Here is a 27466-nt window from a genome sequence, read left to right as displayed (position 1 = left end):
ATATATATGTGAGCGAATCGCGGCAGCCAATTGCGCACAGCAGTGTCCCACAAACAGTTGTGGATTGAGTGACCAAATTATTATTGTTTTTTTTTCCTTGAGGGATTATTATCAGGTATGTGGAGTAAGGAAACTTGCCCAAGATTTCACCCTGCTGGGAATTGAACCCAGGTCTCTCACTTGCGAGGTGAGTGTTCTAACCACTGAGCTACAGGACTCCAACGTGCAGAGGGAGGGAAAGAGAGACAGAAAAAAGGGGGGGGAAGGGGGGGCAGAAGGAACGAGAGAGAGAAATGAGGGAGAGTGCTACCAATTGAGATAAGTTGACAACTTCTCAAGACTCTCTTCATAACTGATCAATCCCTTCATCTCTGGTGACAAGCTAGTGATTCTAATCAGTACCGTTTCTGTTGCTTTTATAACCCCCGTATAATGGGGTGCCCAAATCGGTACACAATTCTCCAACTGTAGCTTAAGTCAGGTCCTGTACAAGTTCAACTTTACCTCCTCAATTTTGAATATTGTACCTCCACATTGAAACCAAGGTTTTTATATGCTCTTATCCATCTGCAATGCCACTCTAATTGGTAAGAGGAAAAGCTAGAAAGGTCAGAAGATACAGACCTGAGAGAACGGTGATGAGGACGACTCTCAGAAGCGCATGGACCACCACATCTGGGTGCAGTTTATCTAGGCTCGCATATTGTTTAGAGGCAAGATGCTGATGGTTTCTGGATCCCATACTCAGAAGGTAAGACTTTTGTCCAGTAATCCAGACAATGAGCTCCTCCAGGGCAGCAGCGCTCACTGTGTGAGACCCTTATGCAAACAAACAGAAATATTACAACACCACAAACAGGCAGCATTGCAAATGTTTAACTATAAAACTGACTAGGTATGGGATGGAGTTAAAAGATCAAGTTAGTAAGGTTAAGGCCCCACTGGTGAAACATGCTGGGCTTATGCTCCACAAACTGGTCTAAAGAGTGACCAAAGGTGCTAAGTAAATAAAGATAAGTAAAGATTTCAACTATCCGGTGTCTTCAGGTGTAGGCTAATGCCACTATGGCTATTTTTAATATACTCGGAAGTATAATTTGAGGTTTGATGAATTAGCTTAATTAAATTCATTAATTAGTTAATATTAATATGAATGAATTAGTTTGATGAATCAGCTTAATTAAATTCATTAATTAGTTAATTATTAATATGAATGAATTAATTAGTTATCCTACTGATCATTGTAGCCATATCCACAAGCTGAATGACCCAGCTAAAATACAATGGCACCACACAATGAACGAACACCCCCCAGCGAGCACACTGTTGATATCAGGGTAAGAGAAATACCCAATCCCACTGTCTCGGTTTGAAAACACACTTCTCGCCTCCCCATAGCTCAGTGGGTACACACGAAAAGAACAAATACACGTGGCTGATTTCAGGTGGTGGTTATAACCACCTGAACTTAACTAGCTCTGCGGCATTTAGAAAGACATGCATCACATGCTATTGGAGTAAAACGGGGAACTTACTTTGTCCCTAAACCCAGCACATTGGGAACCTACATTTGTACTTTCTGTATAAAATAGAATGAAATACCTACACTGTGCTGGCTGAACTAGGAGGCAGGGTCCCAAATTGATCATTTTACTCCTTTGGGTAGCCTGCAGCATTTCCTCTCCCCGCCAGTGATCTCTGTATAAAGTGACATCTGTAAGGGTAGAGCAGATCAAAAGCATAGTAAATATTCTTCTATGCTGTCGCAACCAGTACTCCCAGGTCAGCTACAGAACAGGTTATATACAGAGTAAATCTCTCTTTACAAAGTCCTCTTATCCCCTGTTACCAAACAGCAATACAAGACTATGGAGGAGCTGAAAGACTAGGATTGGACTTGACTGAAAGTAAGGATCTAACTGATGTTACTGGAGATTCGCTGGTGTGCATGCCTGGTGTCAGCATAAAATAAGAGGAAGATTTGAATCTGGTTTAAAATATTACATCCATAAATCCTTACTGCATATGTGGTTTCCTCTAATAGCATTAATTGCAGTAGCTGCAACTGGAACAGCAGGTGGCAATCTAGTTCTATTGGAATGGAGAGTCAACAATGTCACCTGTGCTTCTCCCACTGCCAGATATCCATAACAAGCGCCAGAACACAGAAAAATAGCAGCAGGACAGCTTTGGATGAAACACCCTCTAAAGTTACAGGAACCATGAGGAGCACAGAGAAACATAAAAACTGGTTACATCGACATTAGACAGAAAGATCCTACCTATTATGCCTTGTTACAATCAAAACATGTAAAGCACTATACAGGTATTACTCTCAAATATAATGACCATTTTTGTCAAATAAAACAGCAGTCATTTTACCCATAAAAATATGTGGTCACTCAATCCATGACTGGCTGCCGCATTTCGCTCACAAACTATACAGTCAGTTCATTTTGCAGTATATTCTGTAAAGTGCTTTGAGTCTTCTCAACAGTGTGTTAAAGCCCTAGAGAGCTCCTTATGATCTGGAGCAAGAGAGTCACTGTAAATAGATTCAATACTGTATTGTAATAAATAAATAGTGATGTATAAGGTCTGCAACTCATTTTTTGAATATTCATCATTCTTCTACTGTACTTCTGTGTTAGTGAAACTGCAGTGCTCCAAAGGGTTAACCGTCAGCAATTATTCTTAAATGTTTTTAATTCCCTTAGAGTCTGAGGAAATGTGGTCCTGGCTGATTAAGAGGCTTGAGAATAACTGGTACCGCCCTGCATGATATAAAGGTCCTGTCGATTTGTACTTTCAATCGCTATTCAAAACAAACCTCCAAAAATAATCTTTAATTGTGTGGAGCTGCTGGTGAGACACTGTTGGCATTTGAGAGAGAAATGGGTGGGAGAGTTAACACAGCCCCAATTCAGCTCTTAGAATAGCAATGTGGGTTGGTGCCAGTGAGGTGATAGTAAAATGGAATTGGTCCAGATACTGTGTTCTCTATACAAAACGGTCCCATATCAGGGTTTCTCCTACAAAATATACAGTCACTTCACTTTATGGTATATCCTGTGAAGCGCTTTGAGATGTCTCAACAACGAAATGCATCGCTATATCAAATACAAAGATTATTATCAGAAAAGATGACCAAGTTCCTACTCTTCATTGCTTCCCAGTGATAGTGCTAAAAGGTATGTGAGCGTGTGACTGTTGGTAACTGGCATGGCCTGGATTCTAGTTGCTGGATAAGCTACTGACTGATGTCCTGACTGACACATGACAGATGATAGATTGGCAAATTACCGATGAGTGAGCAATACCCAGGATTCAGGGGACATTCAGGGGACATGGGAATAAATAAATATAGAAACGGAGCAGAGAATTAAGATGTACTCAGACTGTAGAGAGTAATCTATGAAGATTTTCAGAAAGAATTTGCCAATGTTCCAATTGCGAAGCTTTTAAAGGAGATTGAAGCTGATGGAATTACAAAAGGACAGCTGGATAACCATCTGGTTAGAACTGAGATTTGGGTTATAAGAATTAATTGTGAGAGATGAATGTCTAATATGGAATGTTATGCATTCAAGCCCCAGGTTTGAATATTGAAAGGAGAGGGAAGTTTATTGCAGTCAAGCTTTTAAAAGGTTGAAAGTTAACATCACAGAACAGAATTTACTGCAACTACCTTCCTCCTGCATCCTCCTCCCCCTAGAAGGTTTCTGGCAGAGTTCCTTTCCCACACTGCTAAAGACATCCTGTTACTTTGCACAACTCTAATTCTGTTCATCAAAAACAATACTTGGCAAGTCACTAAGCAGAAAAAAAGGCGAGTGGAGTTCCTGACTGCTAGAACAATCCAGTGAGAAGCGCCAGGGCTTTCACCTTCCACAATATTTACCTCAACACATCTAATGAGTGGTTTCTATAGCACTTACTGTCTTTCTTTCCAATTCATTTTCAAATGTAAGATTCCATGAAGTGGATTATCAGGAAACGTGGCAGAGGCCAAGACACTGGACTCTTTTAAGAAACATCTTAATGATGTAATGGAAAGAAAGTAGTGTGGGTACTGAGGATAGATGAGATCAAATGGGCTTAAGTGCCTTCACCCAAACACCTTTTGTGATAAAACGACTCCAAAGTATTTGATTAGTTCAATAAGAGCTTCCAATGGCAGAAATCAAGGACTCCTAACAGCCCAGTTACTCAATCCACGATTGTTTGTGGGACATTGCTGTGCGCATTTGGCCGTTTCACCCACAAAACACATCTCAAAGATGTGACAAGGTGCTATATTAAATGTAAGGATTATTATCATTATTATTAAAATGCAAGTTACTTCTTCACCTGCCACTCCTTAATCCAAGCACACAAAATGACATATGATCCTTTTAAAGTACTATTGGCAATGAAAACATCTTGTTCATGTAAGGAGGTAGACTTTGCTGATGTGTCACTGCCCATCTCTAGGGGTGAAATACTATGCCTGCAGATTGTTATTTCAGCCATCTGCTTCCAGCTTCCTTTGCCAGTTCACTGAGAGAAGCACAGAGGCTTGGTTTAAGTGTTGGAGATTTCCGTCAAAAGTTTCCTTTTGACAATGACTCTCGGCAATACCTTAGCAAAGAAACGAGCCTGGACAAAGAAGTGACGTGGATTCCCAGGTAAGCATTCTCCTATCATTTGTAAAGCTGCAATATAATATACTGTATTCACTAATAAAGACATCACGTGTATCTCAATGGCTCAATGCATTGAACAGCCTCTTTCTGTGCTGTCTTTGAGATCCAAAGAGGCCAAGCAAAGCTATTTGGTTGGAATAAGGAGAAAGAAATGCATGCAGAAAGATGGAAAAGACTGATTAAAGACTAAAAAATACACAGAAAAAAGGGGTGAGAATAAGTACTGTCATTTGTAGAAACAAAGCAGATATGGATTAAAAGGAGCACACACAGAGAATGTAATAAAGCACAATGTGAGTGGATCATGAAAATGGAGATCAACAGCTAAGGCAGGGGTGATGGTCCTCACACTTGTGCAGCAGGTAAGGCAGGGGATTCAAGTTGCTAATGCATTAACTCGTAGACTGGCAGTTTCCCAGAAGAAGGTTGTTGCACACAGGCCTATCAAGTCTAGCCTTATGCTGGCTTCTCTACTGGATATAGATATTATCCCAACTCCCACCTATTTTCTTTCTTTACATGAACAGAAATTAATGCTTACATTTTGCATCTGGACAGTTAACTTGCTTACTTACATTAAGGAATAAATTGTAACATTACAAATCATACATCAACTGTACTGAAATGGTTGAGTCTCTGGTTCTGCTACCTTACCTGTTATTATTAGAATATCCCCTGGAAAGACTATCAGTGCCCAGAAAGCAGTGGCACGCCACAAGACAATCTTCCGGTTGGCCCCTGATTTGTCTGTGACTACAATAGTCGCTATAGGAACTCTGTTTCGAGCAAATGGTCCCGATTTGATTACTATCTCCTTCACTTGGCAGCGGTGTAGGACTGCTACTAAGAGGTGGTACTTCCTACCTCCGTCAGTGCAGTTTCCGAGCCGTTCTGTTTTTACATAGCCAACTCTGGACGTTTGCTGTGTGTCCTGTTTTGCCTTCAGATAGTGTCCAAGATCAGAAATTCTCTCAGAGTCATTCTCTTTCATTCTCTTGGATGCTGGCAATTCTTTAAGTGCATAAACTGAAGGTTTTATTAGAGTATGGCATAGTTCCTCACGTTCATTATCAGCCACTCTTGATCTTTTGAAAGACTGCTGAGCGCTGTTTGAAATCTGGGAGCACAGGATTCCTCCGCTGTACAATTCAATATTAACCTCACTATTACCTTTGGACCAGTCATTAAAGGGGCTGAAGAGCAGCTCTGAACCTTCTGATATTCTTTCATGCCTACATATCATTTCATCGGTGGGCAATGGCTTCTGTTCACTTAATGAGCTGAAGAGTTCTGCGGTATTATCTGAAATGTCAATGAGCCTGCATTCTGATTCAATGGCACACGATCTGGACAGCATATCAGGACTATGCTTCGATGCAAAGGGTTGACGGGAGACTTCAGCAGGCTTCATGTTTTTTTCCATTTGTGACGGTTCATTTCCACGAGCTCCCTGGGTGTTGAGATGGTTGTTAGAGCATTTCTGTGAGAGAATAGCACCCTGTCTAGCAGGCAGCATGCTGAGAGACTCTGCACAACTTGTTGGGGCCTTGGCTTCTTCTGGAAAACTGCTTTGTAAGTATTCCACGAGAGAAGCCTGAAGCAATTTTGAGCAATCTACAAGAGATGAGTCTTGTGGCAAAATAGCATTCTGTTCCTCTATCCTGTTAGTAGAATCTGGGTGATCTTCGTCCATTTCCTCAGTAGCCACAGGCTGCAGGAGCTTCCCGGATCCCCTACTACCCTGAATATTTTGCCTGTTGATGAGCTGGTGATACCATCCTGCAGATCTTTCGAACCTTTCTCCTGTGCGAGTAGGGTTCATCTTATGCTCTTCGATTATTTTGAAATCTCTTTCAGAATGTTCTTGATTATTTAATGCCCTGTGGTGCTGGTCACCCATCTGTCTGGTACTAGACTGGATGTTCCCTCCTTGTTTCTGCCAAGTAGGACCACAGATCTGAAACGACCATTCCTTAGAGGTTGTCCCATAGCCTACACCACTTCTGTACCCTACGATGGAAGATTCTTCATTGTCCTTGAGCAGCATTCCTTCATGGCCATTCAGATGTTGCCCAAAGTCCTTGGCTCCACAATCTCTAGGAGCAATAGTGAGAGATTCTTTATCATACCTAACATGGCACTGATGCCACTTTTCCAAGCTGTCCCCAGTTATATTCTGTGCTGAACTTTGCTGCTTTGCTGGAATAACTGGTGCTCCGAGGAAAATGTGAACTGTTTTTCTATTACTGGCCATTGTGTGATGGCGGGCTCTTCAATCCTTCCAAATATTTGGATACACAATGAACCTCTTTCAACATTTATACCTGTTTAAGATAACATAAAAAATGGGTTAACAAATGGAAACATTTTAGTTTAACATTTTAGTGAGAGGTTTATAATTGTCCCTACCCCCATTTGCAGATGGTACTCAGGAGACAAAACCTCCTACACCACATTGTACAATCTGGAGTAAAGTGGTTATTTATAATTAACACTTCTAAACAGATAGCACAGGGTTACTCTCACAAAACAGCCTTTAAGCTCCATTATACAAAATGATTCATAGAATGCACATTTGAAGAAGATCCATAGAAAACCTGTGGCCGTTGAAGAAATGTAAAGATGATGAGCCGTTTTACGAAATCAATTGAGATTAAATCCCCAGAAGTTATACTCGAGCTATATAGTGCTCTGGTCAAGCTGTACAGAGAGCACTGTGTACAATTTAGTCACTACAACGTAAGGGAGCTACCCTACAGCTTCTTGGTAACATGTTCCCGATTGGAATATGTTACCGAGTAGTGTGTCTGAGGCTAGGACATTGGATTCATTTTTTAAAAATGCTGTGAGGGAAGCATGATAGGGTGGGCATTCGTAATGACGTCAAATGGGTGAAGGGCTTCTTCAGCCTAATCTCTGTTTTTGTCAGAGGAGAAAATTTGCAAAGAAAGATTTGTATTCTCGGCCACCGGAGCCAGATTAGCTGCTTCCTAACTTGTCAATTCCTGTGAAACCTGTATTGATTAATGCAACCCTGATATCCACAGGAGACTGATTCCATTCTCCTTAGCTCATAGCCCAATCCCTTTTTATCTTTTTTTCTGCTAATGCATGCCTCTTTAAGCACTCTGCAGCTTGTGATGAACAACTGAGATCAGCTGCCCAGGTCAGGGCCTAATGGAATGTCTGCTCTTTAGCTAGGGAGATTTGATTTCTTTTCACTCTATCTTTCCTGTTGGAGTTACTTGGCTGATGTTGAAAAATAATACTTAAGGGATTTAGATGGTGCAATAGGATTACAAAACACTTTGAACATTTTCTACAAGAGCTGCTGCAGTTCAAAGAACCATGGCACCGGGCGAATTGCATCTCACTAAACATTACAAAAATGCCACCAATAACAATAATAATCCTTGCATTTGATATAGCTCCCACAATAACAGGGGAGTCTGATCCTAGCCAGTCTGGGGAGCTTGGGAACACTTAAATCCTCTGACAAGTTAAATTTCATAAAATAGGTGAGAATGGCAGTGGTTGTTAGATAGATGGAAGCAGTAGCTAAGTCCTTAAAGACTTTGTTCCAAAGAATGAAAGGCACTGGGTCTGAATACTTGACTCAGGCCTTCTATGTACTGCTTGCTGCTCCGGCGATAAACTTAACAGTAATCCTGTGTCCCTCTGATAAGCAGTGCCAGTCCTTCGCTACACCCACCCAGCTCCTCTGAATACAGATAGCTGCAATGAAAGGGACTGGGGGAAAATGTGAAAGTATTGTTGGAAATCATTTGACACAGCTCATTAATTACTGTGGAACGTTGCCAGGCAGCTTGATTAATCTCAGAGTTTATCTTTGTAACCAACTGCTGCTAAAGAAATGCAAGGCAAGTACCCAGGAGCTCACAGAGTCAGGGATCCTGCAAGCACAGGGAGTGGTAAAATGGAAGAACTATAGAAGACAGCTACCAGAACAGGAGAATAACCAGCAAACAACCCCCATAAATAATCACTGAAATCCGGGTTAGTCATACTGGAGGAAAAGAGGAGCGATAATAATAATCCTGGCATTTGATCTGTCCCTTTCATGCTGAGAGGATATCTCAAAGTATTTCAAAGGTTTTCCTGCATTGTCTGCAATATGGCAAGCGCAACTGAGAGACGTGGTGGTGGGAGGTGATCATGTCTTAGCAGAAAATGCTGATTCAATTTTTAAAAAATTATGAGCATTTAAATCACTAGACCAGAGAGAGCAATAGCAGCCTAACCATGCCATGAAATTCAAAATGGCCATCATAGTTAAACTGTTATAATCTCCAGGTACATTGAAGCAACTTCAAGAATCCAGTGAATTGAAAAGAACCAGTGAAGGATATAATAAGGTAGAGCTGTGAGGAAGTCCAGCCCACTGAAAACAGATGATTTATACCTTCTAATCTTTCTCATTTCTATTGGTAACTGCTTCTACTTTAGTGGGAAGAATGCTCAGAAGCACGTAATCTGCGTGTGGCTTTTTTTTAAGAGCAGAATCATTCTACTTCTGTAGATCATTATTCAAAGGAAAAGGAAATCGTTGTCTGGTTGTGCAGGAGCCTATTCACGGAAATAAAGACCTGCAGTGTTCAGTCTAGCCAACAGAACCAGTCTTAATATTTTGTTCTGTTTTGTCTATTTGGCTATTTTTAAAGTTTTGTGAATTTATTAAAGAGTGATTACTGATGACAGCTGACTTTCAAGTTGTTACTGAGAACGATAATTCAAAGGAGCTGCATTTTCATGAATATACTCACACTGGAGACAAAGAAATATCGACTGTATAAATTCCCTCTCACTGTCAGGGCCAATAGCTTCAGCTGGTCATTACAATGTCCTATTGTTTAAATCTCTTGCATCTCAGCTCTGCCACACTGTAATCTCACCTAGCCAGTGCCTTGTGCTACTGGCTGCATTTCTCCTGTAACTCTTAACTCCCTTGCACTGTCAGCTTCAACATTGAGTCCAGTGTACTATCTTTTAAAAATCAGCTCAAATAAAAAGAAGTATGTTAGAATCAATTATATATATTTAATTCATAGCATAGATGTATTTAAAGTAAAGCTAGATAGGTACATGAGGGAGAAAGGAATAGAAGGTTATGCTTGAAGGCTTAGTTGAGGAAAGGCAGGAGGAGGCTCATGTGGACCAGTTGGGCCAAATGGCCTGTTTCTGTGCTGTATATTCTAATGTAATTTATTATAAATCTTTGTAACTTTTTAAAAGGTATGCTTTTGAACCCTTTTGAACAGGGTCCAGATAGCAAGTTCCTTGTTGAAAGATACAGTACCATAAATCCATGTTTAATGTAGTCAAAAAATCTAGGGAATACTTGCCGAACAATTCAGTGGAAGCAAATGAGAGTCAGAGCACTGTGTGAATTTTTAAAACCAAATTTATTACAATAATAATCCTTGCATTTTATATAGCATCTATCACATTGTTGAGACAGCTCAAAACGCTTCACAGAATATATTGTAAAGTGGACTGACTGTGTGTTTTGTGGGTGAAATGCAGCAGCTAATTGTGCACAGCAGTGTCCCACAAACAGTCGTGGATGTAGTCAAAAACAAATGTAGAGCTTTGCTAGATATGAATGTAATGGTGTTTTCCAGACCTGTATCTTCCATGGGAATCTATGTTCACAGTAATAAGGTTAAGATTTTTACACCCTTTTAAACTAAGATATGCACATACTAGGAAGTAATTGTCTGTTCTTTTAAATGTATTTTTCATCCTGTATTCCAGTTTTGTATAAACACAGATTAACAGGTTAGATCAGGCAAAGGGGAAAATGTAGGCGGATTGAGTCATGTGAGATTAACAACCAGATAAATATATTTTTCAACAACAGCAGAACTAACATCTGCTTCTGGAATGTAAAGAGCAAAGATGCAGTTGAGGGATTTAAAATAATTCAATATGCAAAATCATAGCACTTTGAGGCACTGTTCCTGCAGAAACACACAGGGCCTAACATAAACAGCAACATTACGAAGGGGAGAGGGAAGCAGTTAGCATCAGCATACACTCGCTCAAAGCCGGGAGGAAACCTGTCCTTAAAAATCAGGCCACAGTTAAAAGTAGATTGAGCTCACAGCTTAATTGGTCATTTATCTGATGGTTGTTTGTGTGACCTTGCAGCACCTAAATAGCTCTGTGTTTTCTACAAAAAAGTCACCACACTTTTACAGTAATTACTTCATAGCTCTTTGGACAACTTATTGTTAAAAATATGAAAGTTTTGTTTAAATAAATGTTCTACTATATTGCTCACAGATTTTTCCTTTTCTTGCTGTGATGCACACTGATACTTCATGCTTCCTACTACTATCTCCAACTCTTTTACTCTTCCCTCCCATGAGCTACATTCCACATGCACATTTCCTGATGTAATTATGTTTCCTGATGCTCATTTGTGTTTATAATTCTCCTGCTCTCCCCAGGAGCCTTTCACCCTCTTCCTATTTAATAATTATCCTTACATTTGATATAGAGCCTTATCACGGCATTGAGACGTCTCAAAGTGCTTCACAAAATATACTGTTATAAGTGAATTGACTGTAGATTTTGTGTGCGAAACACAGCAGCCAATTTTAATTAAATGCAATACAAAATTACATTTGTACACGTTGGGAGGATGTCCCAAAGCACTGGAGAGTCAGGGATTTTGACCCGAACAGGGTGGGGTGGTGGGTTAAGCGAGGGTAGGATGGCAGGGAGGGTAGGAGGGAGGCCGAAGGCACAGTCAAAGAGGAAGGTCTTGAGATGTGCCTTGAAAGAGGCAAGGGAGGGAGCGAGGCAAAGGGAATGTGGGATGGAGTTCCAAAGGGTGAGGGCGGAGAGGCTGCAGGCCGATGGTGGGGCGGGCCAGGCGGGGGATGGAGTCAGCTGAGGGAATGGAGTGGAACAGGTTGATGAGGGATTAGCAGGTCACAGAGTAGGAAGCGGCAAAGCCGTGGAAAGCCTTGAAGATGAGGACAAGGATTTTGAACAATCCTCTGAGGAATGGGGAGCCAGTGGAGCCAGGCGAGGGTGAGGGTAATGGGGTTATGGAGCCTGGGAAGAGTTGGGAAGGCCGACAAGCAGGGAAGCCTTTCGTTCTCTTTCAGATGATGACCTTCCTACAATGTAGTAGAATACCAGCATTTCTGGTTTTCTTTTAATACAACAACAACTTGCACTTATATAGTGCCCTCCACTCAGGGTAGCGTCTCAGAGCACTTAACAATGGCGGAGCAAGACTCCAAGGCATGGGGTGGGGCGTGAGGTTGCCATAAGCACGGTCGAAGAGGAAAGTTTTCAGATAGGACTTAAAAGAGGGGAGAGAGGTGGCAAGGAGGAGGGATTGAGGGAGAGTGTTCCAGAGTGACTGAAAGCACGACCTCCAATGGTGGGGCAGAGGGTGCGAGGGGCGAGCAGGAGGCCAGTGCCAGTTGAGCGGAGATGCGTTGGATTGGGGAGTGAGGAGGTCTGAGAAGTAGGAGGGTGCCAGTGGGTGAATGGAATACATGGTGCAAATGTCAAGCAAACAATAACAACAAAATTACATTTGTATAGCAAGATGCAATAACACCTCTAGTCTCTGCGGGGAGCCCAAACCCAGGGTGAATACTTCATGTTCAAGACTCATTCTCCTCCGATCACTTTCAAAATTAAAATAATATTGCATTTTAACTCACTTACTTTATGAAAGCAAAATTGAGCATCTGTGCTGGATAAGAAGACCCCAGTTAGTCGACAGCAGATCTCTACATGGAATGGAGGGGATGGGGTAGGGTGGGACACAAAAGCTTAAGTGTGAGTTAATCCTCATCATAAAGGCTAGTCTAGTGTAGCCTAGTCATGCAGGCAAGACAGGTCTTACATTCAGTTAGTCTATGCTTCGTTATCTGATCTTAGTGAGCTCACCAGGTGGGTGCTGTACTGGGTCTCAGTCACCAGATTATGGGATGAAATGGAAATTACTCAGGGTTGAAGGTGCACATGTGTGGACATTGAGCTCAGCTAAAATGTGCCTTCTAATCAAATATCTTGCTCACTGTTTGGAGTCGAATATGAAGAATGGCCACTTGGTGAGGCATCAAAGGGTATGGAAGTGTACCCCAGGATCAAAGATAAAGGAATGTAATATTTTCAGGAGAGGAATGGGGGTAGAACAGATTGAATAAAATAAATGTTTCAAGAGAATTAACCTCAGGACAAGACCATATCTTAGACGAAGCAACACATGCAGGATGCAGTTTCTCATGCAGAGGTATAGATCTCTGTGCGCCATTTGTGTGTGGTTGCTCTCCATGTATGAGCCCAGACAATAAATGTCAGAGGTTATTCCAACATGGGACCATCAGAGCTGAGCCTAAATCCATCCCCAACTTAATGTTCACAAATCTCCACTTATCAATGGCTAGTGACCAAGCTGGTATATTATCGCCCTAGTTTGGTGATGAATGACAACAATAACAATAATAATCCTTACATTTGATATAATGCCTTATATCATGTCGTTGAGACGTTTCAAAGCTCTTCACGAGATATACTGTAAAGTGGTTTTGACTGTGTGCTTTGTAGGCAAAGCACGGAAGCCAGTTTGCGTACAGCAGTGTCCCACTAACAGCCATTATACTATTATATATTATCAAATACTTGAAAAATTGGATAATAACAAAAAGGGGACTTTTAACAGTACAATTGTACTGAGCCATACAGACCAGGAAGAAGGTCCACTGATTTAATTCCAGGTCTGCTGAGTTAGCCAATCTCAGCTGAGGTAGGTGTTTGGGACTAAGTTTCTCCTTTGTGCCCCAGGCAAGATGAAAGGAGAAAATAAACCAGCTAGTGTCCTGCTCCTGATTATTGTTCAGTGTACTCTCGTAGGAAATACTTGTGAATTGGATAATAATAATAATAAAGTGTGACTTTTAAGTGACAATACCCCAGCACAACACACAACAACAACAAGGCGAAGTGGAGGGTTCGGGCAGATTGGTAGCGGGTTAGGAGATTGCAGATGTAGAGAGGAGCAAGGCCATGGAGGGCTTTTAAGGTGAGGACCAGGATCTTGAACCGTATCCGCTGTGTGATAGAGTCACGGAGCCTTGTGTGGGAGAGGACACAAGCTGCAGAGTTCTGGATGATCTGCAGCCGATGGAGGGAGGAGTTGGGAGGTCGACAAGCAGGGAGTTTGCATAGTCAAGCCTGGATGTTATGAGGGTCTCAGCAGCCTGCAGTGTGAAACATTGGCTGAGCCAGCAATGTTGCGGAGGTGGGGGAAGGCAGAGCAGGTCATGACACGGATGTGGGGTAGAAAGGATAGTTGAGGGTCAAACAAGACGCCAAGGTTCCAGACTGGCTCAATGAGGTGGAGTGTGCATCCTTGGATGGTGACGCTATCAATGCCTGAGGTGCGGAGGCGCTGACGGAGCCAATCAGGAGAGCCTTGGTCTTGTAGAAAGTTAGCTCTCATTCAGGACTTGATGCCTGACAGATATTTTGTCAGGGCAGCAGTGGTCATGAAGTCAAGGGTGGAGGCAGAGAAACTGAGTTGGATGTCATCCGCATACATGTGGAAGTTGACCCTATGTCTGTGGATGACATGTACCGACAGGGAGCATATAGATATTGAAGACCAAGGACAGGGCCCTGAGGAACGACCCACATATTGCATCAAGTCGTGTGGTACCAACTGTTTAACAATTGCTGGTCATGGAAAGGTGAAACATTAATGACTAACTCAAGTTGACATTTTTTGGTAAAAAAAGTTTGGGTTAAAAATAGCTGAATGCAATTAGGATGTACAGCTCGTTCTGGTTTAAATCTTCTTACGTATAAAATAATCCGAGTTCTTTGCAATATTCAAAACTAAAAGTAAGCTGTAATCAGAGCTCAGACAAGAGCTTCAGGTCAGGAATCACTAGATGTAGGAGCCTTACCACTGCAGCTTTGACCTGACCATCAGTGATGGAGGATGGGTGCTCCGTTGACATCGTTGCAGGGGATTATTGGTCAAGCAATAAGCAAGAGGATTTGTTTTGAGTGAAATATATATTAAATACCATTTAAGACTGCATTCAGATAGTGTGGTGGACAATGAGTTTGCATATTGAAAAATCGCAATTATGTTTTCAGGATAAATAGATTCATCCATGCAGTACTCTCCATCTGGGGGTTAACTGAAGCATTGCTAGCATGCCTCTACAACAGTACGACAAGTGACACATAATAGGGCATAGCTAGCAAACTAAAATATTCCCGGAGGAGCTGAGTAAAACCTAGTTAAAGGATCAGTCCTCTTTAAGACAGATGAGCTTTTGGCTTGACTGACAAATCCATTAGCCAAACAGAGGTAAGGACACCCCGACGAGCGGCCCGCTGAAAACAAAGTTGCTGGGCATCACTTGATGAGTTGGGAGAGGGGGCAACAAGGGACCTGTGGATTGGGGCTGCTCGGAGGACTGGCTGAGGTCCTCCTCAGGGCTTTCTCCTCCAAGCTCTCCTTAAAGATGTGAGCTGTAAATGGACTGCCTGTATAATAGGGTGCTGGCAACAGGGGTACCTGCGGATGATAGGGTACTCACCACATGGAGCACTAATGATGGGGGTGTGGACAATGGGCCAAATGGCCTAGCCCAGTTCTTATGTTCCTTACCGTCTTTCTAATACAGATTCAAGCCATTTCTTAGATCAGTTACTAGCATTCTCGTTGGCACTCTAGTGTAGAACTGAGGGAGGTTTACGTTACCTAAGATGCATCCTTCAAGTGAGTCATTAAACTGAGATCCCACCTGTGTGCTCAGAGGCACAGAAAAGATCTTATGATAACTACTTGAAAAGAGAATAGGGTTTCTCCCTGTGTCCTGGTCAACATTCCTTTAGATAAAGCAATAACTTCTAAAGTACAGCTTTCAAATTCCCTGTTTACTATTGCAAGATATTACAAATACTAAATCCAAAATGTCATACTGGGGAAAAGATGAAATTCAAAATGCTGTAGTAGAAAGGACGTGAGAAGTACTAGATCTCAAAGGGGAAAGGGTTTAGACAATTCAGACTTCAAACTGCTTATTTTTCTGGTTCTTTGTAGCATTTAAAGCCACTAGCTGTACTTGTATATCGAACCAAACAGCAGATTGAACTAGTAAAGACTTGGCTACCAGGCACTGAAGCAGCTAAAGGGCTGGTACACTGCAGTCGTGCCATTATTTTTCAATGACTAATGAAGTTGCTGAGTCTGGCCTTTCAACTTAAATCAACCGTTAACTATTAGACCTTGGCTGAAAATTGCAAGTGAATTGATGTCTTGTCTCCAAAGTTGCTTTCAGCGTATTGGGAAATCCAATAACAATTATTAACAAGGAACTATGCGAACAAACAAGATTGGTGATGCATCTTATCTAGATGGGGCACCTGCTGTTCTCTTCATTGCTTCTTTCTAGCAATGATTGAACAAATTGCTGTTTTTCCATTTGTATTTGGGAAGATTCCTTGTTTGTGGGACATTTCTGTGCTATCTTTATCTAAAAACAGTCACTACATTTGACAGCAATTCCTTGTGAAGCGTTTGAGATGCTATAGGGGCTAAATCAAATGAAGCATTTGGAGTCCTGTAGTATAGTGGTTAGCTTGCTCGCCTCACAAGTGAGAAAGCACAGGTTTGATTCCCGGGTAGAGCAAAACCTTAGGCAAATTTTCTTACTCAACATGCCAAGGTTTACCTAGCAGTAAGTAGGAACTGGTAGTTCGTCGATTGGTGGATCACTTTCCGGGGGTAATAATCCTTCAAAAAAAAATCCACGACTGTTTGAAGGACATTGCTACGTGCAATTGGCTGTCACGTTTCGCCCATAAAATTCAGTCAGTGCACTTTACAATATATTCTATGAAGCTCTTTGAGGTGTCTCACCTATGTGACAAGGTGCTAAATCAAATGAGTAATTATTATCTGTATGTGCCACTGATTTTTTTTCTGTCACTCTTTCCATCAGTCTGTTGTGTTGCTAAAGTAGGCAAGGAGGGAGGGTCACCAGTGACTAGCTCGGGGAGAGGCTGCTGTGAAGTGCCTATAATCTTGGCTGAGTTCCCTGGCATTTTTCTGAGATAAAATTTAGCACCTCGGGATCTTGAAATTTTGGGTATTAAACACCCCAAATCCCAGGATTAAAAAACACAGGAATTGCAATCCGCAGTTCTGACTCACTTTAGCCATTAGCAGATGACAACATTTCCACTCCATGGTCTGTCAAAGCACTTGTCAGTGTAGCACTGCCTGTATGTATAATGCAGACTGACAGAATCTTAGCTGCATGGTTGGGTGTTTTTTTTTAATTGCAATTGTAACACAAACATAAAGAGATTTCAGTGTTAAACTTATTTTATTCACTTCAATCATTCCTTCTCCACCCTCCCTCCCTCCCCAGCTGTTTGAAACAGCCAAAGTCTTGCTGCCTTACAGAAGGTTTCATCGACTGGGTTCCAGGTTCAAAGGAACAAACACTAATTACACTATCTGCTCCACTGGCTGTTTGTCATATACTGCAACAGACCATTCTAACCTTGACAGCAATAGGATGCGGAGGGACAACACCCACAAGACTGGTCTTTATGTATGCAATCCTGTATATCATTATCTTAACAAGTTCATAAACAGGTTATGTCTGACTTCAACTAGTTAACCATTTCAGAACAATCAGAAGGGAAACAAAAACTGTAGTCATGGCCAAAACTGGAATAAGAGCAGAAAATAGGAGTAGCAGGGTTGCACAAAATTGGTCATTCACCTCATGATGGTTTGTGGGTCTTTGCTATGTGCAAAATAGCTGAAACATTTGCCAACAAAGCATTTGGCAGCATTTACTGTTGAGGCTTTGAAACATTCCAACATTTTAAGGTGTTGTAAAAATACACGTTTTTTCTTTTAAAAGGCAGTTTTTGGGGATATAAAAGGTGCTCCCATTATCAGAAATACGCTGTAAACTCTACAAATCCCTGACAAGCAGTAGAAGCTATTTTTCTGAAACTTCTCATGACTATCTGTGAAGAGAAGACACGTGATGCACGATTCAGCTCCAATCTCATACAACCGACCGGCCCTCTGACCTCCCTCCGCTAGCTCAGGTGCTCATCTAGCTTCGTCAAGCAGTTTGAGACGTCCTCCTGATGTGAAAGGTGTTATATGAATTGTATTGTATTGCAGGTGCAGAACAGACCCAGATAAGCTTTAATCTTCAAAAAGCTGCCAACAATGTTGTAAATCACCCCAGTGGATAAAGACTTCCTGGAACTTTGTTACTTTGTTGGCTAGAAAGTGTCTGAGCTCCATATGCTCCGCAGTTCAATTTGGTTTGGACACATAACAGTTCAAGTATGAAATGCACCAGCATCTGTCAATCCAGAAATAGTGTGTGTGTGTATGGTGGGGGGGAGGGGGGATGGAGGAGGAAAAGACTGATGCTGCAACAAGGCTACAGAGGTCAATTCATCCTATCACAACCTATCATTAATGTTACTGCAGTGCCCTAATCGTATCAAAAGCAAGTGTGCTCACTGCTGTCGCTGTTCTTGAAGATTTGCAGATTAGAAAGTCTTTGCTTTAATTATTTCAGTCTGAGATCAAAGTGTACCAGCTTTGAAAATATTTAATTACGCCTTCAATTTTACAGTCCTGTTACCCCCATGTTGTTCCTATTATGCACTAACCAACAACTGAAACATGTGGAAAAATGGTAATTATATTTAAAAGTACTCAATTGTATTCAGTACAAGTGTTTAACTGTATTTAGAGGATCGGTGTAAGTGAGCGCTACCATTTTCACAGCAGATAATGATCTGTCACCATGTTCGGTGCAACATCTTCCAGAATATAGTTGGGAGTGACAATGCATCTCTGATAGCTCCTCCGTAGTCTTATATTGTTGTTTTGTTACAGGGAGGAGTAAGAGGACTTTGTGAACACCTTGTACAGTGGGTCAAACATTCACCCGTCAGTGCAATATTCACTCATAAAGATCAAAAAGTACTTAGGTTGAAATTGTGGATTGTGCAGTTGGGTAATAACAATAAGAATCAGCACCCAGCTCAATAGCAGGGCAAAATATTCAGGGATTTCCTTCCAGATTATTATCCAGTAACTACTCTTGTAAGGTAGTTAGAAAAGAATCAGGTTTTGCCTGGAATTGCCTCCATGGTGATATAAAAAATCCTATCCAGACTTACACATCATGAAAATGATTTATGGCACCAATGGAAGCATACCATTGGGCATCTGTGCTTTCAGAAGAAATCAGGATAAATTGGCAAAATATCCAACAGCCCCTGAGGGTCCCACGAGCACTCTGACATACAGCTCCAAGGATTATTTACAGATCTGTTTCAGGAGCATGCTTTTTCTCACCTCTCATAAACAACAACAAATTACATTTGTGTAGCGCATTTACACATCAGGACGACGTCCCAAGGCACTGGACAGTCAGGGATGTGCACCCGAGCTAGTAGTTGGGATCATAAAACTCATAACAGAAACTGCCAGACTGCACTGGCTGCCTGTCCCAGAGAAGATCGACTTCAAGTTCATCACCCTTGTCTTCAAATCCCTCCACTCCTCTGCACCCCCCTACCTCTCTGACCTCTCTCCTCAAAACAGTCCTCGTTGACTTAGTTCCACTGGGTCTGGCCTCCTCCTCATCCCCCAAGTCTTCTGCTCCACCCTCTGCTCACTCCCCGCCTCGCCCCCTCTCTTCCTATTTTCAGATCTCGGCTGAAGACCTTTCTTTTCGACCTCGCCTTTGGTCACTTTCCTCCCCCTCCCCCTGGCTCAGTCCCGGGATCTGTTACTGTGAAGCGCTCTGAGACGCCGTCCGGCATGGAGGACTCTATATAAATCCAAGTTGTTGTTGTTGCAAGCAGGATCCCTATCCCCTTTGAATTTACAACTTCTTGTTGTTGTATAGTCCACTGTCACAAATCAGATATCAGTCCAAACAAAGTATTAGTGATTTATTTGAATTAGCAATTTTGTCAATTATAAACTTCAGGCAGATTCTGTTTGAAAATATACATCTGCTTGTTTGAAATATTGAGCTGTGATCTATTCATTTTGTTTTGTGTTAAATATTAACCACTAAAACATTACACGGTACAATATTTGACATATGTATTCACTTTTGACTCAGGCTAGTTATATATTACACTGTCGACACATTATTTTGAATGGAATGAGATGTAGGAAGAGAGGCTTCCTGGTGTGAAATAGCAGTGGTGGAATGCATTCAAGTTAGGTTAACATTTTAGGTTAACGGGAACTAGTTTGGTTCAGTAGGTAGTACTATCACATCTGGATTAGAAAGTTCTGGATTCAGTCCCGACATCAGGGCTTGAGCTCATGTTTAAACATGGATGAGATGTTATACTGCTATTAGGGTCCCATCTTCCTGTTCAGGTGAGCAGTAAAGATCCCATCGCATAATTCAAAAAGAGAAAGGAGTTTCTCTTTGAGTCTTGACCAATAAACCTCGAGAGAATCATTTTTCACCGCATGGCTGTTGATGAGACTTTAGCTGTGCACAAAATGGCTGCCATATTTACAAAAACAATTAGGTCAGTGATTGAATCTGGGAATGCAATTGCTCAGCCACTAAGTGAGCATTTGAAGATTTGTGATTTTGTGTTGGAGTGAAGGATAGCAGAATCGATCAGATTAGTTCCAGCATTGCCATCAAATCCATAATACTCAGAAGAGAAGTACACATTCAGTTAATAATAGCTGTAGTCACGTCCTCCCGACGTAAATGGAATCTTGTTGTTGTTGTTGAGAGAGATTGCCATATCAGATTTATGGCACTTCACTATTTCCCACTGCTGGTAATGGAATGTTGGTAACGTATGTTGTAATCTCAATGGTGTTACAATGTCACATGAAGCACAGGACACGCTTCTACTATAGGACATGCTTTGTTCACATTACTTGATGATTGTTCCTCCTCAGCCAACTTTTAAAACATTCACTTCCCAACGATTAATGTTTGAAACCTAAAAAGAATGCCTGTGTCTAAACAGAAACTCCAGGACAATTCTTGGAATGGAATGCACATTCCCTAAAGGATACACCCTGTTTACTTAAATACAGAGCGTATTAGGCACAGCTTGGCAGGAGCCAAGACTTGGGGACCCCAGAGTGCATTGGGGGTACTGTTGGAGGTTAACCAGCTAAAACCGCATAGCTTGCCATTGAGCTCTCTTGCAAACCTTCCCCAGCGAGGGCCACCCTAGGGTTTTGGCTTGCATGGTTAACAGGAGCTGAGTGGGAGGATTCCCTGCCCCCAGTGACTGGACTGACGATGAGCTAGGCTGGTTGTGCTGTCATCAGCAGTGCCCTTGCAGACCCCACTGGAGGAAACGGACTAACCAAAACCACCACAGAGGGTTGGCTCAATTGGCCCATGGTTAAGTGATGATCCAAATCAAACAGAGTACCATGCATCCTGCCTATACATGGAAATTCCGAGATAATTATTGGAATGGAATGCGCACTCTCTCCCTGGAAGGATGTATCCTGCTTACCTAATTCTGGAAAATGTTAGGCACAGGTTGGCCAGAGCAAAGACTCAGGGACCCCAGAGTGTACTTCGGGGTTGCGACAGTTCTCATCCCTTAATGTATACCAGCGTTATGTAAAGCGCATGGTATACTCGGTGGCCTGTGTAGATTCTTCCCTGTGATGTGCAAATTCCCTCTCTTTGTGAAACTTCGCTGGATGAGAATTAACACAATGTCAGGTAGTCCCAATGCTTTATAGCACAATGGACTGCATCAATTAGTGTTCTTCACACTACCAGACATCTGAGGTCAGCAATAACCTGCTTGTGTACCGTCTGCTTATCGATATGCAGGTAGGGATTGCATGAATGTCCTTCTATGATTCTGGCTATTCTCCGCTTTCCTCAGCTGTGTATTTCTCTCTCTGTAGCCTCCTTCTGAGTGTGCTAAAAAACAAAAAGTCTCACAACAGTAATTTGTTCAACAAGTATTAAGCTATATGTTCTTACACAAACCATGTTAAATGTTGCATAGAGCAGCTCATAAACCATTTGTTACAACCCTCTTCCCTCTTAGGAATTTTCAGAGATTGGTAAATTATTTAGCAGATTTGGGCCATTTTTACTCATTTCCTTGAAGTTGTTTCGACATTCATGCAACCTTCTTCAGTTAAGACTTTCCAGTGCTTGTTGTTTCTCAAGTCCTTTCACAGCACTTGTTTCTGCAGCTCCTCTGTCTCTTTCTCAATGCTGCTAGTATTTTGTTACTTTGCGGAACAGGTTTCATAAACCAAGCAAAGTGTTGAAAATTTTGAATCCAAAGACAGTACACACACTAACCCTAACCCTAAGGGTGATCCGGGTTGGCTAAAGCACCATGCTCTCCCTCAGCATTTGATTTTCTGTAGACAACTTTATCTGTTTGACGTTGCCATAGTGACGGTTTTACTTCCACAGTCAGAATGCGTACTGTCTTTGGATTCAAATTTTTTAACATTTTGTTTGGCTCATGAAACCTGTTCCGCAAAGTCCCAGTCTTATAATGGCTCCTCTAAGCCAAGAAAACTCCCTCTTGATACTCTCAATTGTTTTTGCTCTCATGCCCTTCGTTGCATTCATTGATCATGTATGCTAGAGATTCTTTTCACTCTTCTAGCTGTACAGAGCTGATACTAGCAGGCTTTTGAGTTAATGGAGTGATCATTTGTCTCCCATGGAACAGATAGACAGTTGTAAGTCCCGATTTGTCACTCAGAGGTCTGTTGTTCACCACCATCAAAACCCATGGAATTTTTTTTGTTCCATTTACTCCCTTTCTTTAAACAGGCTTTTTCAGTGCATTTTTGATAATACTGTTGATCTGCTCAACTTTTCCTGAGCTTTCCGGGTGATATGGAACATAAGATTCTGTTTTATCCCCTGATTTGGGGTCAATGCTTTAATTATATCAGCCATAAAGTGGCTGCCCCGGTCAGATTCCAATACTTTCACGACTCATTTCTAGGATTGAGCTCCTCTGTCATGATTTTTAACAGTCTGAGCAGTACACCTTTTGCAAGGGTACGGTATTGTAAACCGAGTAGTGTGATTCAACCAGCTAAAACCGCATAGCTTGCCATTGAGAACGCTGTCAGGCAAGGTTTCTCACTGCTTGTCGAGCTAGGACCACCTGATCTGTTAGGGCTTTGGTTTGTGGGGGTAACAGGAGCTGAGTGGGAAGAGTCCCTGCCCTCCAATTGACAGGTATGCCCTTCTAAATCCTGCCAATGAGCAAGGGTGGCTGGACTGTCAGCAGTAGTGCCTTGGAGTTCTGCGGAGCTGCCTAGCATTCATGAGACTTTGGAGCCAGTTCAGCTGTATTTGCAAATCATGCTTTGTGAGGAGTGGACTTCTAATATAAGGTCGCCTCTCTAGGAGAGGAAGTCTGGTTCAGCAACATCGAGAGACCCGAGAATAAGTGGCTTCCTGCCAGGCAGGTCATGCGGGAAATTAATAGTGACCCAGCCCTTGGATCTCCAATTTGACCCCAGCTTTTCTCTTTCTTTCCCCTGACTTACAGACGTGTGCATTTGGAGAACTCACCAATGGTCAGTTAAGAAGTCAGAACCAAGGTCATTCTTCACTCATATTAGACTTTGGTCTGAATGCTGTTGGTTGTATAAACAGATGCAATTGAGACATGTACAAACAGAGACAACAACCCTGTGCACATATTGCACAGAGTTGTGATCAGTTGTAATGTAATCAGTAGCTGTATGTGAAATGAAAGCACCACGCTTCTATTTCAGAAGAAAAGTAATTCATTGAATAAAAGCTGGAGGTCATTTACATATTAAATCCTGGCATACACACAGTCTAGCCTGTTTATTAAGAATGGATATCTTTGAACATTGAAACATAGTTTCCAAAGACTGAATTGCTGGTGTGTAATTGAGCCATACAAACCAGGGAAGGTCCCAGGTTTGATCCCTAGCTGTGCTAAGTTAGTAGATTTCAACTAGGGTCAGAATAGGATGGAAGACGTTACAATTGGCCTGGATTGAGGAGAAGAAAAACAAGCTAGGGTTTCTGCTCCTGGTTGGTCTCTAGTCACCTTGATGGACCTTGTATCTGTGGATACTGAGTTAGAACTGATTACCCCCAACTGTCCAGCACCCTGGGACATCTTTTTGTCGTGAAGGGCACTGTACAAGTGTAATTTTTTGTTGTTGTTGTAGAACTACACCAGACTAACATGTGATTTTCTCTACCGGCTCTATTTCTCCCCCTGGACCCATTCAACCACCTACCCACTCACACACTTGGACAGACACACACTGCCAACATTCATTAATGGGTGAAAATAATAATAATAAAATGAAAACAAATTTTAAAAAAATTCAACCCTAACCTTCCCAAGCTCACTTTAGCCATGGTTAAAGTACACAGGTTAAACTTGACAGGTTAAGGGACTTGAACAATCCCAAAGAAGCAGAAGACATTGATCACGCCTGAAGATGCCCCAAACTTCCCATCCTCGTAAACAAATAAAATCCTTAGAGAAAGTGAGACACATGGCTGAACTGTCCTTTCTTCTAATCTATGCAAAATCTTTGTAAGATCTTTGACAATCTGTGGTTCTTCTCCATAGGAATATCTAGATTAAACAGACAGGAAACAAATCCAAGAGCATCAGGGAAATATGGAAATTACTTTGAGGAAGGAATGCTACCACCTAGGCCAAAGTGATCTAAATGCTGCTATTGCTGAAACTCGTACTTTGGAGCTGGGAGGAGACCAGGAATTCATGCAGTGAGACTATGAGTTTTCATCCTGATCAATGAGCAATTGAACTGTAGTTTTCAAACATTTACCATCAATGTAAAATATGCACAAATCTTTAAGTTGACTGATCTTCTGTTAGATCACTTCAGCTTGAAACATCAGTTAATTGCACACAGAAGGGAATGCTGAGCAGGCTGGAAGTGCAATGGTTCAACTTGGTTGCCAAAATACCACCAGGAGCATGGGTGGGTAAAAGGCAGAGAGTGATCCAAGGTCAAAGCACACATCAATATGCACTGTGTAACAGGTTAAAACACACACTTTACCACACAGACAAAGAAAACTAAATACATCGGCTCCCTTTGCTATTGACCATAAGATTTATTATGACTAGGAAAAACAGGACAAGCATGCAACCAAACTCTAGTATACAACTGCAGGCAGGCAAACGTCAATGGTATGAGTACTATGGTAGGTAAACTAGATAAGCTAGGGCTCTTTCCCTAAATCAAGGAAAATAAATTCCCATCATTAAACTTTTTTTAACGTTCCTTTACCTTTTTCAACTATAAAAATGGTCACCTTCTGGGTTGTAAGGTTGGCATAGTTGTCACTTCCCTCGTGCTGCACTTCCTATTATATCCATGGCAAACTTATGACTTGTTGTCGAAATGATTACCACAATATTTTTTCATTTTCGAAAAAAGTGAAAGAAAATGTTAATATTATCTGTCACTTTGTTTGAAGCAAAACAACTTTACTTATAAAGGTAAATTAGATGCTAAATGGGATAAAGAAAATAAATGTAGGAAAGACTTTCTGATATGCAAAAGTATCATGGTTGTAAAAGGAAATGTTATTTTAGTTGCCAGGAAACATTTCTAAACAATGTGAGTAATTGGAACAAGTTCCCACAAAGAATGGTAGAGACAAAACACTGGATTCATTTAAGAAACATCTTGATCCTATAATGGAAAGATGGAAGGATCCTGCTTCAGGTGGACACTAACAAGTCCATTGCACTATTCAATATATAGAAGGGTTTCTACGGGTATCCTGTCGAACACTCTTCTAAAGTTAGAAACGAGTCATGGAGAGACCTCCTCCCAACATGAGAGGTGTTACATAAGTATAAACGAGACTGTACTCCATATGTCAAGGGCACTCCTTTCTAATTGCATTGAAACTACGGAACAGGACCAGTTCTAACTAGACTAAAGCTGTGGGAGAATGGGGGAATAAAAAGGATTGCATTAACTATCAAGCTCAGCCTTGTACAGCAGAGAATCTAAAAACATTTACATCCACTTTACAGCTACTTTCAGATGTAAAAAAAATATTTCTGTTTCAGGCAAAAGTCTGTGTTTTGAGACAGATAAGTGGGCAGAAATAAAGAAATGAGATAAAATCTCATTTATTTGAAGATTAGTCAAATACTAACAACTATAATCAACTGCACCCAATTCTTTGCTTCTAATGCTGGTTCGTTAATGAATCTTTACCCTGACATGCTGTTTTCCTGATGGAGTTAGCGTGTGTAGAACTCTTTAAAAAAACAACTGAAAGTTGTGCTTCATCACAAAGCTGTCATCTAGGATTAGTGATAGAATGTAAACTGGCCATAATATGCAGCTTCTGTAATCAAACACTGCTAAAGTTGCCTAGTAACAGTCAGCTTTCCTCAAGAGAAAACCTGAGCATTTCTGTTCAGTAAATAGAAATTGAAAAATCCAAACCCAATATCTATTTATGACCATTTCAGTCGTTCTTGCTAACAAAATTCGTATTGGCTGATAAAGGAATAATCTACTTGTTCTAGAATGAAAAGATACCTATTCGATTTGATTCAGTTTTTTTTCATGAATCTATTGCAACAATAGCATCTTCCACTGCAAAATTGCAAAATAGTTTGTCAATAAGGGAAGAAAAGGCACAAGATCAGGGTTTTAAAGGAAAGAAAAGGCAAAGGGATTTTTGGAGAGAGCTCCAAAGAGACGGTATAGTGTCTGAAGGCTTCGCCACTCATGAAGTGGGTAAGGAGTAAATAGACAGAGAAGGAGGAGGAGATGGAAAAGATTGAGTGTGGCAGTCTGGATCTGGAAGTCAATCTGCCTGAATACTGGGAGCTACTGGAGTCTGGCAAGAATGGGAGTAATGACTCAACTACAGAGATGTAGATGTCTGAGTATGTAGATGGCACCAAACAATTTCTACCAACAACCTTGGGGCAACATGAAAATAACGTATTATTTGCATATTTTTGATCAAAGACATTATAGCTGCTACTGTGTGTTCTGAGGCGAGAAAATAATAATAATAAGAATAATTCTTGCATTTGATATAGGGCTTTATCATGCCATCGAGATGTCTCAAAGTACTTTGCAGTATATACTTTAAAGTGGATTGATTGTGTATTTTGTGGGTGAAACACTGCAGCCAGTTTGCGCACAGCAATGTCCCATAAACAGTCATGAAGTGAGTGACCACATTTTTTTTATTTGGGGGTTTTGTTTACCAGAAAACCAGGAGAAATTCCCCTCTCTTTTTGAATAATGCCATGGGATCATTAACATCCATCTGAACAAGGAGACAGATGTCGGTTTAGCATCTCATGAAAAATTAGGGAGGGAGACCAAGTGAGATTAACTACTGTGAGAGTTACAGAGACGAATGTAAACAGAACTCCAATCATTTAAATGTAGAAAATTAAAACTTCCCTCCAACTGAATATTTCTATTTTCTATGTTATCTTTTCACCAAGCTCAAAGTTATAATGCAATCCAGAACATTGTGCTGATTGGTACATGGTCAACATTCACTCAAATCTTCTGCTGAAGCTCACCTTCCCTGCTTAATATAAATTTCTGCATAGGAAAGACTCTCTCAATGTGATTGCTACCCAAACATTTGGAACTTGAACTATGGAGAAGCCTCAGGATGTTTATCTATCATAGCTAGTAA

The 27466-nt window shown here is 41.3% G+C and overlaps 1 protein-coding gene across 4 annotated transcripts in view; it reads right to left on the bottom strand.

Moving 5' to 3' along the window:
• Nucleotides 1-27466, bottom strand: part of shld2 (shieldin complex subunit 2) — a 45401-nt gene that overhangs the window by 9309 nt on the left and 8626 nt on the right. For 3 of the 4 annotated variants that reach the window (XM_007899291.2, XM_042336856.1, XM_007899280.1), the window contains exons 2-4: nt 5340-7009; nt 1607-1714; nt 625-819 (exon numbers count right to left, since the gene is read on the bottom strand). In XM_007899291.2, the coding sequence (XP_007897482.1) occupies nt 625-819; nt 1607-1714; nt 5340-6939 (1903 nt within the window). In that variant the 5' untranslated portion in view covers nt 6940-7009. The remainder of the gene's footprint in view (nt 1-624; nt 820-1606; nt 1715-5339; nt 7010-27466) is intronic. The other variant, XM_042336857.1, reaches the window with a different exon arrangement.

This window comes from Callorhinchus milii, unplaced genomic scaffold, assembly GCF_018977255.1.
Source record: "Callorhinchus milii isolate IMCB2004 unplaced genomic scaffold, IMCB_Cmil_1.0 Scaffold7, whole genome shotgun sequence".
NCBI classification, from domain to species: Eukaryota; Metazoa; Chordata; class Chondrichthyes; order Chimaeriformes; family Callorhinchidae; genus Callorhinchus; species Callorhinchus milii.
This window is presented reverse-complemented; position numbering and strand designations above follow the sequence as displayed.